This window comes from Talpa occidentalis, unplaced genomic scaffold (assembly GCF_014898055.3).
Source record: "Talpa occidentalis isolate TD23 unplaced genomic scaffold, MPIMG_talOcc4v2.1 talOcc4.9, whole genome shotgun sequence".
Taxonomy (NCBI): domain Eukaryota; kingdom Metazoa; phylum Chordata; class Mammalia; order Eulipotyphla; family Talpidae; genus Talpa; species Talpa occidentalis.
Window position 1 is genome coordinate 55,772,418 of NW_023605305.1, and position 14,997 is coordinate 55,787,414.

Below are 14,997 nucleotides of genomic sequence, written 5' to 3' on the forward strand. Positions count from 1 at the left end.
CATAGTAAATAAGTTGTTGGAATTAATGGTTTTTGAGGATTACATTTTTTCAGCTTAAATGAGGATTGGTCAGAATCTAGCTTTTTATACTAAATGGGAGTCAACTGTAAGAGGAAGGAAAGGATGAGAAATACTTCATGTGCTTTAGAAAATTTACTAAGTTGTTTTTGTTTGCAGTGTAGGTACCTAGTGTTCTAAATCTGATGTTTGTCACTCCATTTGGAGGGGATTGCAGCATTTCCTAGTCCCATACGTAGTCTTAACCCTTGTGCATGGAACATAATACGTAGTGATAATATGACAATTGTCATGGATTTTAAAAAATCTTTAGATAATTTCACACCAGGTGATGAAACTGTTGAATAGGTACTGCTAACAGTTCTATTTCTTAAATAGCAGCAGTGTTTTAGAGGTGTGGAAATGTGGAAGGCAAGGGGGTAATATTCAAATATTTGTTATTTGGTAAACTGAATAGGGAAAATAAGGCAACTATCTTTGGATAGTGTTTATATTCTGTCAACTTAAGTACAGTTAATTTCTCATTTTAACACAAAAAGCTGTTAAGAAGTGGCAGTTTATCTACATTGAATGAATGTTCTGTGTAAAATGTTCTAGCAGAACTTAGTTCTTGATACTTGATGAGCTAGAATTTTGCCAGAATTTTTAGTTAGTTGGTAAACTGTCAGATTTTGTTTGGGGAATTTGCTTGTTGAATTCCTTGTTTCAGACCTCGGGTATAATAATCCACAATGAAATGTTGTTTTGTCAGTCACACAGTTCTGATGGACGCATGTTTAGGCATTTTGTCAGAAGTGGTTGAAACTGATGACACATCCAAAAAGATGGTGGATTCCTCCTACAATTCCCTGCTCCCCAATCTCAGCTAAAAATAATGCCTTCCATGATTGGTGAATTGAGTTAAGCACATAAATGTTTAGGGACGGACAATTTGTCTTTTCCTGGGAATTCTGAGTTTCCAATGAAATGCCACGTTTTTCAAGTAAGAAAGGGAGATCTTAAAAACTACGGATAAGTTTGGTTTCAACTTGATTATGTGTATATGTTTTACCAAGACACTTAAGTGTTGAAATCCAGTTAGCTTCTGAAGCAGTTTTGGGAAGATTGAATTGGATAAAACTACTTTTAAGACCGATGTTAACTGGCCATTAGTCACGGGGTAAAAAAGCAGTATACCTGTGGGGTATACTGTGCATGCTTCAGACACACTATTTGTTCATAAGGGTATCCCTTGATACTGGTTGAGTAGTACTAGGTCACTATCAAAAGCTGTTAATTGGACTGATCTTCCTGTACGTTGAGTTGAATGATAGAGTTGGAAGTCAGGTTGACCGAAGTAGAGAAATGTTTTGGATTCTGTAATGCTGAATGAAAATATTTACAAGTCATCTGAGTTTTTTTTTAATGAAAAAATGGACAAGGGTTATTAAGAGATAATTGTTATATGCTCTTGATTGAACAACTTAAGTAATTCTATACCCCAGTTGTAAGCGAGCCTGTGTGTTTCTTTTAAAAAACAGCTGTAGATTCTGAGAAGAAAAATTGGAATTGATTTAAAACTGCAACTGCTCTGAAATCTACCCTATTGTAGATCAGAGGAGGTAAACTAAAGGGAATGTTAATGGAAATTCACAGAATCCAGTTGTATGGAGTTGTACTACAGGTATGAGAGGAAAAAAAACACCTAGGAAACCAGTGTTTTCTATGGTGGTGTGAGAAGGCAAATGATCCTTTAATCTGTTTGATGAAATCAAGATTTCTGCTTCCAAATGAAATTTTGCTAGTTCCTATTTCCCCTTGAAATTTTGTTGCCTCTGGGTAAAAGAGCAGGATCTTCTGAAGAGCAGCTTGGATAGGAGGCAAGAAATTTGCCCTTGGGTTAACATAGCTGATGTTACCAGCTAATCTCCAGGGAGACATTGCCATTTTTATCAAGTGATTTTTTTTTTAATAAAGGAACAAATAGGGTTTCATAGTGAATTCCATCCAGTTTTGGAAGGGTGTCTTTAGTTTTTTGAAAAGTGGAAATGCCCTGCTTGTGGTTCTTGCCTTTCTAATGAAATGTATTCTTTGGGAAGAGTTATTCTGAGAATCTCCTCTTTCCTTGGGTCCTTACGACTGGTAGGTGGTAAAGTTGTCAAGGGATGTATTCTTAGCTTCACCTCATGTTTTCTTGCCTGGGCAAGGCCAGGATCTCATGGAAGAGTTCCTTAAAGTTGTGGAAATTGAAAAGTGGCCTGAATTCAGGACTAAGGGACCCATGGTAGCACGTAAGTTTTGTGTGTTTCAGAGATGAGATTGAAATCTAAGTGAAACCAGTTTAAGAATGATTTTTACCACTTGTAAATGAGAACCACCAGCAAAATGTAGAGCCAGTTAAAAGGGCACACTGTTTCAGTTACTTTTCTACTTAAAAGGTATGTTTTTATGGTTTTTAATACTCATTTTACCATTTTCCTTAATAACCTTATACTACCTTCTCTGGCCCATACTGTTCTCTGGCCCATATACTGCCTGTGCCTTATCTTTTAACGCTTAGATGAGCTGGGTAGATAAATTAGCAAATTTAGGGGTGCCAGATACATCCTGGTGTCACTTATTTAAATTTACCTGGTTTTTACATAGCTTTCACAAGAACCAAGAATGATGGAAATGTCTAAGATGTTTATGGGAAGGAAGCAAAATTATAGTTAACTGGAATCAATGCAATTGATAGAAATTTCTAGCACAGTTGTTTGCATCAAAAGGAATTGTTAGGATATTTTAAAAGTTAGCTCTAAAATCAGACTACAGTATCAGATACTAGTTAGGGAACTGCAGTTAAGTTAATGTTTGTATCTCAGTTTCTAGTGGTGTTAACACCCATCTTAACCAATTGTGGCAAAAAGTGAGCTAAAACTACAAATTGTTAGTGCTCATTACTTTTAGAATGGGTTTGCTGAAAAATTACAACACAAACTTTGTATTTTGAAGATCTATTGCTTTCACTAATTACTCTAAAATCCTCAAGTTTCACTTAGTTTCATCTCTTTTTACTTTTTTGGAGTTCTAAGGATCAATAGACGTGCCAGAGAAGGTGGAGGATGCAGACACTGGTTAAAGAAAGTGGTTAGTAGTGTCTGTCTCTAGACCCACGTTTTAGAAAGAAATTGGTGAGATTTTGTTTTATTGACTATCCAGTTATAAGAATAAGAAGTATTTAATGAAAACACAAGTGTAATTTTAAAAAGTTGTCTGGAGGTAATAGCATTTTGGTGTATATTTAACTTTTTAGAAGAGTGATTGTATTTCAGCCTTTTGTAACTGTTCCCACGTAAAATATTTATGTCCCTTTTTTTAAGGCATAATATTCTAGGATCCATCCCAGTTTTAGGCATGTTTCAATTTGAGAAATAATGTTTGCCATGATGACGTTACAGTCTTAGCATTTTTTTTCTACTTGGAACATGGAGTGATGTGTCCTAAAACTCTTGGAGTCTTGGATTCCATGTTCAGTTTTTTGTTGTATAGAGTGATTTTACCAATTCCCTACTGAAGGACGTTTAGGCCCTTCGCCCCATTTCAGTAATGCTGTAATGAATCCATTCAACTTGTATTTATAGTATTCCTAAGTCTACATTACTAGCAGTGAAATTCCTTATTCAAATTTAAATTGAATATTGCCTAGCTGTAGAGGAGCCAACTACAATACCAGTTTTCTCTAATACTACCTCCTCTGATTTCAACTAATTGTTTCTGTGTGTGTGTGTGTGTGCTTGCTAGTTTGAGCATTTATATGTATTTCATGAATTGTCCAGTCTTGGGTTAAGTTTTCATATTGCTAAGTCCCTTATTAAGGACAGTATTTTGGGCATATATTGCAAATGTTATTCTAACTTAGTATGTGGTGTTTCACGAAGTTTTAATTTCTCAAAAATTTGGGTATAGACTGATGTAAGAAACTTTTTTTTCTATCACTTAACCAATCAAATTGCTTATCTATTTTTTAGGGGGTGAGGAAGAGAACTTTCTGGAGAATGATTTACTAGAGAATGATGATTATTCTAGAGAATGATTTACTCAGGGGTTCACCTATCAACCCTTCTTGAGTGGATATTGTGAACTTCCATGAATTCTGCAGGCTAGGAAGGGAAAAACAGGGCTCCTTTGGAGGGCTTGAGCAGCCATATCGGGACAAATGACACTTACATCCAGTGGGGAAAAACAGCTCGATGGAGAAAAACCAAGAATCAAACATGGGTTGTTGACTAGAATAGAATGTGCCTAGCTTGACATTTCTTTCACTGGCTTCAGGGCACTGGTGAGTTGCAGCTGTAAGTTATTAATAGAATTTGAGAAATCAGGACAGGGTGTAGAGAGGCGATGAAAGAACTAGATAACACTAGCTTGACTTTCCTATTGCCTATAAGGAAGACAGGCCCAGTGAATAGAATTGCAGGTTTCTAGAAAAGGAGAATTCTTTCAAGGTAAGGACTCTTCATGAGAATTAGTGATAGTGTCCCATGAATCCATTAAGAATGAATTTGGACTACAGTATCTTTAAGTTCCAGAGAATTAAGGAATTTGATGTTTCAATCAAATATCTGGGTTGACTCTGGTATATATGTTAGGAATGAAGATTTTAGGCTTCCTGAGCAATGAAAAACTGGTGTATAAAGGGTGAGCTCTACACAGTCCTGGTAAACTTTGCAACCTGAGTGAAGATTTTGACTTTGGGTGTAATGGGCTATGAAAATTACTTGGGATGAGGGCAGCATGAGGTGACCTATCTATCCTCTCATTGGTGGAAAGGACACTGGCAGGGTTAGCCTGCTCAAGTATGTATGAAATGGCCTCGTGTGTCATAACAGTGCCCTCGGGGAACATTGCGGGGTAGAATGGGGATTAGGGATGAAGAGGAACAAATGCAAATTCAATTGTCCCGATAAAGAGGAAGCAGGTACTGATGAACTGGCCTCTGGAACAAGATAAAATTGGTGACAGGTAACATCTTACACACTTGGTTAGCCTGCCATAGTCCTTGCCTTCCTGTTCACAATCCAGTAGAAGTAAATATCGGTGTGGCTATGCTGCTGGGAGAGCACTGAGGAGGCCTCCACATCCCAGAAGGAGCCTCTAAGTCAAGGAAGGCCCCCTTTGTCTTCTTTCATACCCTAAGAAATACAAATGCTCACCTAGCCTTTAAGAGAAGGGAGAGGGAAACTGGGAACTGGGTCTTTGGTAAGGTGGATGAGGGGTGGGGAAGAGTAACTATGTTGGTTTGTCAGGTAATCAGAAGGAAAACCATTGTGAGAGAGAAAAGGAACTGCCATTGGTAATACGTTGGCCAGTTTTCCGAGGAGGTAGCCTTGTCAAACAAGGGCTAGCATGTCTTGGGTGAAGATAAACCAACACTGAAGCAGCAAGGATCATGTGGCGATGATTTGCAGCAGCTAAATACAGTAGAATAGAGATGAGGATGGAGCTTAGGTTTTCAAAGGAAGCTTGGGAGAAAATGTGGAATGCCAGGAATCATGGATCAAGATAAAACAAGTACAGCAAATGCTTTTCGTTTTAATTTCTAGAGCGCAGAGGGAAAACTAGCAATAGCTCCCACTCTCCCCTATTCCCCCACTTGTTGCCCCAGCTTGGCAGATTTAAGAAAAAACTTTTTGGACCTTTCTTCCTGTTTTGGGGAAGGGTACTGCTAGCATTTAAACCAAGACATCCACCAGCTTAGAAGTGCCTATAGTGAAGAGGCAGAGACGGCGATGGGCAAGAGAAGATTGACAAGCCAAAGGCCTCGGTTTGCAGGGAGTGAAACGTGAATCCTATTTGAAGTTTCAGCCTTGGGAAAGAGGTATCTTCAGGCGCAACTTGAATGTCTGAGGACTAGCCACAAGGAAGGAATGCTGGATGACTCCAGGAAAAGGGGACTGAGTGCACTCTTGTTTTAAGTTCTGAGATAGCCCTGTTGAAGGCAGTGCCAGCCGCGGTAGGAAAAAGATGGGGTCAGAACCTTAGGCCAGCTCCCTTAGAAGATACAGAAGAAATCATTGAGCTGCTCTTGATTCACTGAGGGAGTAAAGGCAAAATAATGCTTTTTAGGGGAGAAAAATACAATTTTAGGCTTGCACAAATGAGGGCAATCATGACTATCTCGGGGCACTCAATTTGGTGTTCACCAGGTTCTTCCATGTCCTCATCAGTAAAACTAGGTTGATGTATGAAACTTCCTTGTAATTCTCTCTAGTGTTTTAGGCTAGAGCTGTGTTCTCTAATACAGTAGCCATTAGCCATGCGAAGAATTACAATCAAAATTCACTTTGTCAGTCATATTGGACACTGCAAAGTAGTCAATAGACCATGTGTTCAGTGACCACTGTATTGTAGCAGATATATGTAGAGAGTGCACGTGTATAAACATTTCTTTATTGCAGAAAGTTCTGGACTGTACTGATCTAGACATAATAGTACCTGGTGTGTAGTAGGGGTTCTATAAATAGTTGTTGCATGAATGGTCTTTTGGACTGGTTGTCGGTGCTAATAAGAGTTGGTTTCCACTTTCCCTTTCTCGCCAGCATAGCTAAGAAAGTTGGAGTCTCTAGATTGGCAGTGGATGTAATCTTAAGGCTCCGGACAAGACAAAATAAGGTTCTGGTGACAGTCATTCTCAGCTCCAGATATTCACCCGGCTGGCTTGTTTATCCTTAGCTATATCCAGAGGCAGTGACCACTGGGCACAGGGTTGGGTAGATGGAGCCTGCCATGCTGGTTGTGGGCACACCGACATTCCATGCTCAAGCTTTGCCTCTCATAGCATAAAGGAGTCGCAACCCATCTTTAACTGGTCCAGAGTCAACTTCTTACCAAAGGAGTAGTTGAGTGGGTGAAGGGAACTTGAGGGGAAAATGGAGAGAGAGATGTGCTGAGGCTGTAGTTCTTCCAAAGGGTCTATTATGGGTTCCTCTTGTGAAGGGAGAGGATCTGTGTTGCAGGGTAAGTAGCCCTCCTGTGTGGGAAGGTAGTCTACAGGGAGAGCCTTCAAGGGGACATTTCCCAGCTTTGAGTCAGGGCCCCTGCAGCCCAGTACCTTGTATAGGTCCACTTGTTGCTGAGTCTCTGTTGTGAGAGCTCTTGGATGTGGTGGACTGGAGGCACAGTACCCTGTGTCTTCCTCAGAGGTACAGTGACCTTGGACTTCTTGTCCTTCTGACCAGTTGGAGCGATGAGTAGGTCTGATGACTGGGATTCCTTTATTGAGGACTTCATTGATGACAAGGGGCTCAGGTTCTTCAGAGGTGGACCAGGCTGTCAGGAGCCTGTCTAAATGGACCATCTTCTCCTGAGAAGATACAGCAAGAGGTTCATGTTACTATTAAGTAAACTTGATAATCGACTTCTCCAGGGTTCCAAAGAGCCTCAACAGTCTGCACTACCTAGTCAGCTCAAGGTGAGATGTTTGAACCTTTGACTTTGCAAGGTGAAAGAAAGGGAGGCAGATAGGCAAAAGCCATGGACTCCTCAGAACCCCCAGTCAAGAGTGATTCATTGCTCAGTTCAACCTTCAGCCATACTTTCTACTGTGAGTCAAACTGCACTAGTGCTTTTCCTCTGGGATGTAAAGCACAGCTGGTTGCCTGCCCTCTAGCTACAACCAGCTTCTCCGGGGAGAAGGCGGGGAAGATCCTGAAAGGGTCACATTAGAGCTGAATCCTGAGCTGTATAGTATTTTCTAATAGGGAAGTGGTGGGCAAGGAGGACTGGAATATTCTGCAATCTGCTAGTTGTTATGACAGGCAAACGGGGGAGCTGGAAATAGGTCACATGATGAAAGGCCTTTTAAGGGATGCTAACGAGTTTGGGCTTTGATACAACTATTCAAAGGAGTTAGGCAGGGTGATGTCCTTATCTGCTCTGCTCTTAAAGACCCTTCTGTGAATAGCATTTTTTGGAAGACATTTTTAATCCTATTTTCTCTATAGCTAATTTTGACTTTTCTTTTCCTCACCATTGCATCGGTTACTAGCTCTTCAATATATACTACCATTCCTTTATAAACTTACTCCCTGATGACTGAATCAAAGTCCTGGGCACTTTCCTAACATTTCTTTTAATAGGCCTTATTAGGCTCTCCTTCCATCCTCCAAACTCACACTGACTGCATAATCTTTCAAAAACACAGCCCCAAATCCTTTATCAACTCAGACTTACCAATGAAGAAAGCTTGCTGCCCATAGCTTGGCAGTCAGTTTCCTGCACTTTCCACCACCTCCCCACGGCTCCCTTCAGAAACTGCTATTTCAGCCACACTGTTCATCTAGTCTTACTGGACACGCTCATTTTCTCAGTGCCATCACCACACTTTATTTCCACTGCAAGCCTCCACCCTGCTTCTGTTGGCAGCACTGTCTCCTTTAACTCCTTTCTCTTTCGCAAAGTGCTTTTAGTCCCTTCACTGGACTCTTAAAACAGTTAAGCCCACTAGGTTCTTGGCACATGATACTGTATGCTATTGATTTTTATTTTTTTTGTACATGTTCTTAAACCATCTTTGAGCAGGGACCATGTCATAGGGGAGGATAACAATAAATTATAATAGTCTTGAGGCAGGACAAGCCTTGGGGACTAGGTCACTTTTATAGCCTGGGAAAACTCCATCAACTTCTCTGGCCTTTGGATTCTGCATCCATCAAATGCCAAGTTGTGCAAGAGTGGTTTGGTCTGGATTGGCGTCTGAAGTCCCCTCCCTTGCTTTGAGCACGACAAGTATCTGAATAGTAAATGATGGTGCACAACACAGACCTCTGCAAGGGCCCTCCCTGACAAGCTAAAGGGTACATGTGTGTTTCTCTTTGGGGGATCTTCCAATCACAACCCAAACTGATCCTGGCAAATTGGTCTGGCTTGGAATGTGGCCAACAGCTCTGGGAAGCAGAGCTGCCAAAGCACCGCCACCACAGATTAGGAGTGATTACACAGGGTGGAACTGGCTTGCGTTCATGTGGTGAGACTTTCACTCTATCTTCCAAAGCTTTGGCAGTGTTGACAGAGGCTGCTCCTTGGAGCTTTTACAAAGTAGCAGGCCCTCTGCCTGGCGGTCCTGGGGCAAGGCCTCTTAGACCACCACTAGTTCAGGCACTTCGTATATACAACTTTCAGCTTTTACAACCTCAAAATAGCTAACACTGTAGTGACCCCCTTTGTATGGCATTTTCCTTATGAGTTTTAAGACCTTCCAGATATCCTAAGAAGCAGTAGGGGGACATAAGGACTGAGAAGTCAAAGTATATTTTGTTGGAGGTAAAAATCAAGATGACTGTGTTTCTGATATCTGCCCCAGTCTGTCACCTGGAGAGCACTTTAAGGACCAAGTGACATGGTGTTCTGCAGCTGTCTCAAGGCTTTCGTTGCAGAGGCCACATTTAAGCTGTTGTGTTTTTTTTGTTGTTGTTCTAATTTACTAGTTACTTTTGCAAGAAGAATATATGAACACTAAAAACATCTTTTTAAAGCTCAAAGGGAATATATTGTGAAAATTGACTCTCTCACTCCCAACCTCCTATCCAGAGGCAATTACCATATCCGCTTTATATGTAACATATATAGGTTTCCAGATTACACAATACCAAATTTTTGTCCTCTATCATACTGCAGTAAACATACTTAAGCTATACAACTTCAGGCTTATGTGTGATAATTTCAGTTACCTTCTCCCAGTGTTCTTTTCTAACTCTGTGTGTGTCTTTTGTAGCATTTTTCTAGGTTGTTTCTGGGCCCTTTAGTGGCTCTGGATGCCTCTCTATCCCCTCGCGCCCAGACAGAAAAACAAAGCACATGATGCCAAAGCTACAGCTTGGGAGCCAGGTGTCCGTGACTGACCCAAGGCTGTTCCCACCATGCTATTTCAGGCTTTCAGGACACAGGACTGTGGAATCTCAGCATTGGAAGAGAGATTAAAGCTTAGCTGGTACTTGGATCCCCTCTAACACAAGCAGTGGCATCTGTGACGAGTGCATCTCCACAGAGCATCCCCACATTGCTGTCAAGTAGTGCCCTCCAGATGACCCAGCCTACAAGCACCTCTCTAGTCTGTTCAGCTTAGAGCTATGGCTGCTAGAAACACACCCTCTACCCTCGTTTCAAGGTCCTTTAGGATGTATAGTGTCATGGATAGCACATCCTCCTTGTATGTGAACCTGAGATTCACCATTTACTAGCTGACTAACATTGGGCACATTACTTAGTCCTGTGTCTCAGCAACAGCATAACCTCATAAAGCTGTTGTATGGATTACATATCAATGCATGGAAAATGTTTTTTAAAGTGCCTGGCACACAAAGTTTTATATATATGTATATATATATATATACATGTGTATGTGTATATATACATGTATGTACACACACTACAATTATAATTATGTATGTGAAATATTTGTATTAATTTAAAGCATACATATATATACTAGCTAATATATAGTACAAGTACTATAAATATAAAAATATGGTTTATTTTTACTGTTCTTGCTACTGTAACTTAACAAGGATAAACTCCTTCAATAGAAAGGAGATTTCTAGTATTAATCTTCCTGTGAAGAAAGTGAATGGCCTTTGCCTTCTATGACCCATGTATTTCAAATGGCATTTTAAGGCATTATTGTCAATTTCTATTTTACAGAGAATGGAATTAGGATTCAGATTGTCAGGCAAGTTGCCCATGGATGAGCCACCATCATAGTAAACATCAAAGCCTTATCACAAAGGCCCTAAATTGCGGTGACTTGAATTCCTACTGAAACCAGCCCTTTTCCTGAGAAGAGGCTGGTACCACTACTTCTGACCTGAGGAAAGGTATGGATGATAGAATGGACTGGGTAACTGAAGAGAAGAGTCTTGGAGGACAAGGCTTGTAAAGTTTTAGGAAAGGTGACTGGGGTTGCCAAGGCCCCAGGCAATGGGAAGAATATTGGTAGATCACATTTTTCCTCTTTGCTCCCCCGAAAAGCTGTCTTATTTCATATTCAAATGCTTTCAACTTCGAGATCCTCCACCAGAGAGGAATCATCTTGCCCACACTGAGCTTTTCCCACCTCCTTCGACTGCCCAGTAGCAGCTCCCTTCGTTGGTTTACTCTCAGCTCGCTCTCATCTGCCACTGCAATGGTTCTTTCTTTAAAACCTTTTCCTTGTACAGTGAAATAACTTTCTGGCTTCCTGCCGAAACCAAAACAGACTAGGCTCTATCTGTTCTATGTTCAGACAGGACTGGGAATGTCACAGTAAAACTTCAATTCTCTTGAATTTGGATGAGTCAGTGCCCAAGCTAGTGCATGGTAAATGGCAAAGATACTTTTTATTTCTTTTGAAGTAAGTTGAGGGGACCTTAAAGCATGAGAGGAATGATAAGCTGTGAAGTCTTTGGGTCATAAGCTCCAGAAAATTCCTCTGCATGGAGTGATGACTCAGATGGTAACTCAGCATGAGTGACTGGCTTATCCATAGGCTCTAAGCACCCAGGTATCCTCGTAACTACAAGGGCAAACTTATGTGGTGATCACTAGAACCCTATCGACTGCCTGTCGACGCTTTTTACGTACCTCTGCAATGGGACACTTTTTGACCCACATGCTGTTTGCTGGGTCTGGAATTTCTCTGCTACAGCACTGAGGACTGAGGGCTGAAAGGAGAGCAGCTGCCCTATAGACAAAGAAAACAGTGACATTTGATCACGTGTGTACATGGTGGCTGGGAAGCAGGTTCTTAGTGCAGTGGTTTCAGTGCAGGGATTATTTTGCATGCAAATATAAGTAAAATATAAACACCAAGGGAGAAAGATGATGCATCATCCAAGGCTATACTAGTTTTCTGTGAAGTTCGGGTAAATGACAGAATCGTGATGCAACCATTTGCAATTTGCTAATAAACTACAGTACTTTTGCTCAATGTTCAGCTATCTGTCACTATCCTGCCATGCCCTCATTCAGCAAACATTAACTGAACTCTTAATATATGACCAGCACAGTGCTACAAGCTAGGGACAGAATAGCAAACAAAAAGACATGGTCTCTACCCTTGGGGAGCTTATTATTTAGCTAACTAGAATGTTTACTAAAAGTCTGTAATAACAGGTAAATTATTATGCTCAAATTAAAAAGAAAGTAGAATACAAGTGGTATAAAAGCTTGAATACAGCTAAGTAAAAATACGCCAGGAAAAAAGTATCAGGGAAATGTACAAACTGTTAATTGTTGTATTTGATCAGAGGAAATATGGGTCTTTTCATTCTATATTTCTGGATTAAAAAAATAATTTTAAAGGAGTTTATAATGTTCATGATGTGGAAAGAAAAAATTCTAAAATTATTTCTTAAGAATGCATGTGACAAATATTTTGACTTTTTTAAATTCAAGTCCTGTATGAAAAATTTAAAAGACTTGGCTTGAATAAGCTTTGATATTTAATAGGAATGATAAGCCTCTGGGACTTGGTTAGCCCCTGAGCAGCAAGAAATGTGGCCATATGATCAGTTTTTCTCTAAAGAAATGTAAGCAGATGAGGTCAGTGCCCACGGGATGGCAGGCCAATGACACAGAAGAAAACTGAGTCTCTATATGACCTGTGGAGCACAGCTGCCAATGAAGCTGGAGCACTTTCCCTCTGGACTGTTAATGTGGGAGAGAAATAAACTATTTTATTAAAATCACTGTATTTTGGGGACCTTTTATTTTTTAACAGCAGCTTAACCTTCATCCTAAATGACACCATTTTCCTGAAGAGGGTGCATATGATTCTAGTTGACTCAAATTTTTGAGTTAAACTTTTCCAAAATCTACCAAAAGGGAACTCTACTTTGAAGTATCTGTCACACATGGGAGCCTCAGTAAAAATTTCCGACAAGTTCAATGGCCAGTAGGATGACTTTGAACTAGTTTTCTTTTGGCCTCTTACATTACATAACATCTGAAGAAAATTTTATATAGAATAACATTAAAGTTTTTTTTTTTACAAAATGTTTACCAAAGAAATGTTAGAAAATAACAGTTAAGAATAAAGAACTAAAAACTAGACTCACCTATGAGTCTACCCTCGGATATATAACCAACGTTAATATTTTGGTGTCTATCCTTGGGGCAGTGTTAATTGCCACCAACACCCTTTTCTGCCCCTTCCTAAGGAAGAGGAACCTGCTTTGGGGGATTGCTGAGAGTCCATTTAAAAGACCACAATTTTAAGCCCCCTTAACTTCATCACATTCTGGCCAATGAGATAAAGTGTCACGTATGACTTGTTCTGTGAAGGTTTCTTTTCTTTTTTTTTTTTTTTAACCCCAAGATTTTTTTCTTTTTATTTCACTTTAAAAAATTGAAGTAACATAGCATCAACATAGAAATTTCAGGTGTGTACACTATACATTGACATGTGTATGTACTACATTCAGTTGACACTAAAAGACCAGTTCTGTCCTTTATTACATAATTGACTCCCTTTTCCTGATTTGCCCACTAGCCACCCTCCTTTCCTTGTGAAGGTTTCTAAAAAGGGAAGTGGGCACCTTCCTTCCTTCTCCCCCAAGTTGTAGAACACAGGCATGATGGCCTGCAGCCACTGGACCCTGAGGTGAACGCGGGGCCAGAAGCCAGTATCTGGAGAGTGGCACAGAAAGGAGTTGCCCAGGGCCCTTGTGTCTCCATATGGAGCTACTGTACCTGCTCTTTTTTTTTTTAAAGATTTATTTATTTATTTATACAAGCACTGGGTACAGTCAGAAGCGCGGAAGGGTGAGAGAATTCACCAGAGCCAGAGCGGAAAGCAGAACAGGCAGAAGGACAGAAGCACACTGCCGAGGGGAGCAGCGGGCGGCAGGAGAGGTCTGCACACCATGCGGGACCCTCGCCAGCAGCCAGGGATCCAGCCGGCGCTGCAGAGGCTGCGGGCAGCTTCACAACCCAGCACTCAACTGCTGCGCCACCGGGGAGGCCCTGCCCCTGCTCTTTACCTGAGCTTCCTTTCTTCACCTGAGTGAGACACTAAGCTAGTCTAAGTGCTGGTTTGGCTTTTATGTTACGTACAACCAAATTTAATGCTAACTGATCTATCTTCATGCATGTTTGTACATAAAATAAAAGCACATTTTGCAACCAGTTTTTAAAATGTAATATAGCAACTATTTATACCTTTTAATTTTCTCCTACATCATCTTTAATGGATTATAATATGCTACAGAGCATGAGAAATATTGTGATTTAGTTAGCCAATCCCGATTATTGGGCATTTAGGTTTTTTCAAATTGTTTTCTGTTTGTGAACAATACTTGGGTGAACAGTCCTGTCACTAAATACCTGTATATACCTGCAGTACACTTACAATACATTTCTAGCTAGGAATTTGTAGGTCAAAGGTATAATATTAAAAAAAAAATTATACTGCTGCCCCTAAAAGTTCAGTATGGTCTGCCACCAGCAATGTATGAATACCCATTTTTTCACCCATAGCAACAACTAATATCATTTTAAAAAATACATTTACCAAATTGGCAGGTGTAACCAACTCACTTTTGCCGGAAGAAACGTGTTGAGAAAATGCCCACTGTGATGACAGCAATGCAAATGCTTGGTGCCAAATATGCGATCCAGTCAGCTTTACCTGAAAAGTTAGCAAACACTGTGACTGTGTTATCCTCAATGACCATATCAAAATCTGTTGTGTAAAGCCTCTGAGTCCTATCCACAGCTCCTGGTAAGCGAGGCTCAGGCACAGGGCAACTCATTTTTGTCTACTCAGTTTAGGGAGAAGAAGCCCTAAGGGGACCAAATTCTGTTCTTAGTGAGGAGCCCCAGTCCTATGAGAAGCTCTTTCCTGTAACAGGGCAGAAGGGGTGTGTGTGTGTGGGGGGGGGGTCGGGGGGACATATAAAGCACTGTTTGAAAATGAGGAGCCCTGAATCCTGACTCTGCCCTAGTTGATGTGTGATTGGTGGACTACAGATCCCTGATCTCTAA

The 14,997-nt window shown here is 40.6% G+C and overlaps 1 protein-coding gene across 3 annotated transcripts in view; it reads right to left on the reverse strand.

Annotated features, from left to right (window-relative positions):
- Positions 1-5,677: 5,677 nt before the first annotated feature.
- Positions 5,678-14,997, reverse strand: part of IL12RB2 (interleukin 12 receptor subunit beta 2) — a 74,292-nt gene continuing 64,972 nt past the window's right edge. For all 3 annotated transcript variants that reach the window (XM_054691802.1, XM_037501061.1, XM_037501062.1), the window contains 3 exons: positions 14,551-14,641; positions 11,596-11,695; positions 5,678-7,342 (listed from right to left, as the gene is read on the reverse strand). In XM_054691802.1, the coding sequence (XP_054547777.1) occupies positions 6,812-7,342; positions 11,596-11,695; positions 14,551-14,641 (722 nt within the window). In that variant the 3' untranslated portion in view covers positions 5,678-6,811. The remainder of the gene's footprint in view (positions 7,343-11,595; positions 11,696-14,550; positions 14,642-14,997) is intronic.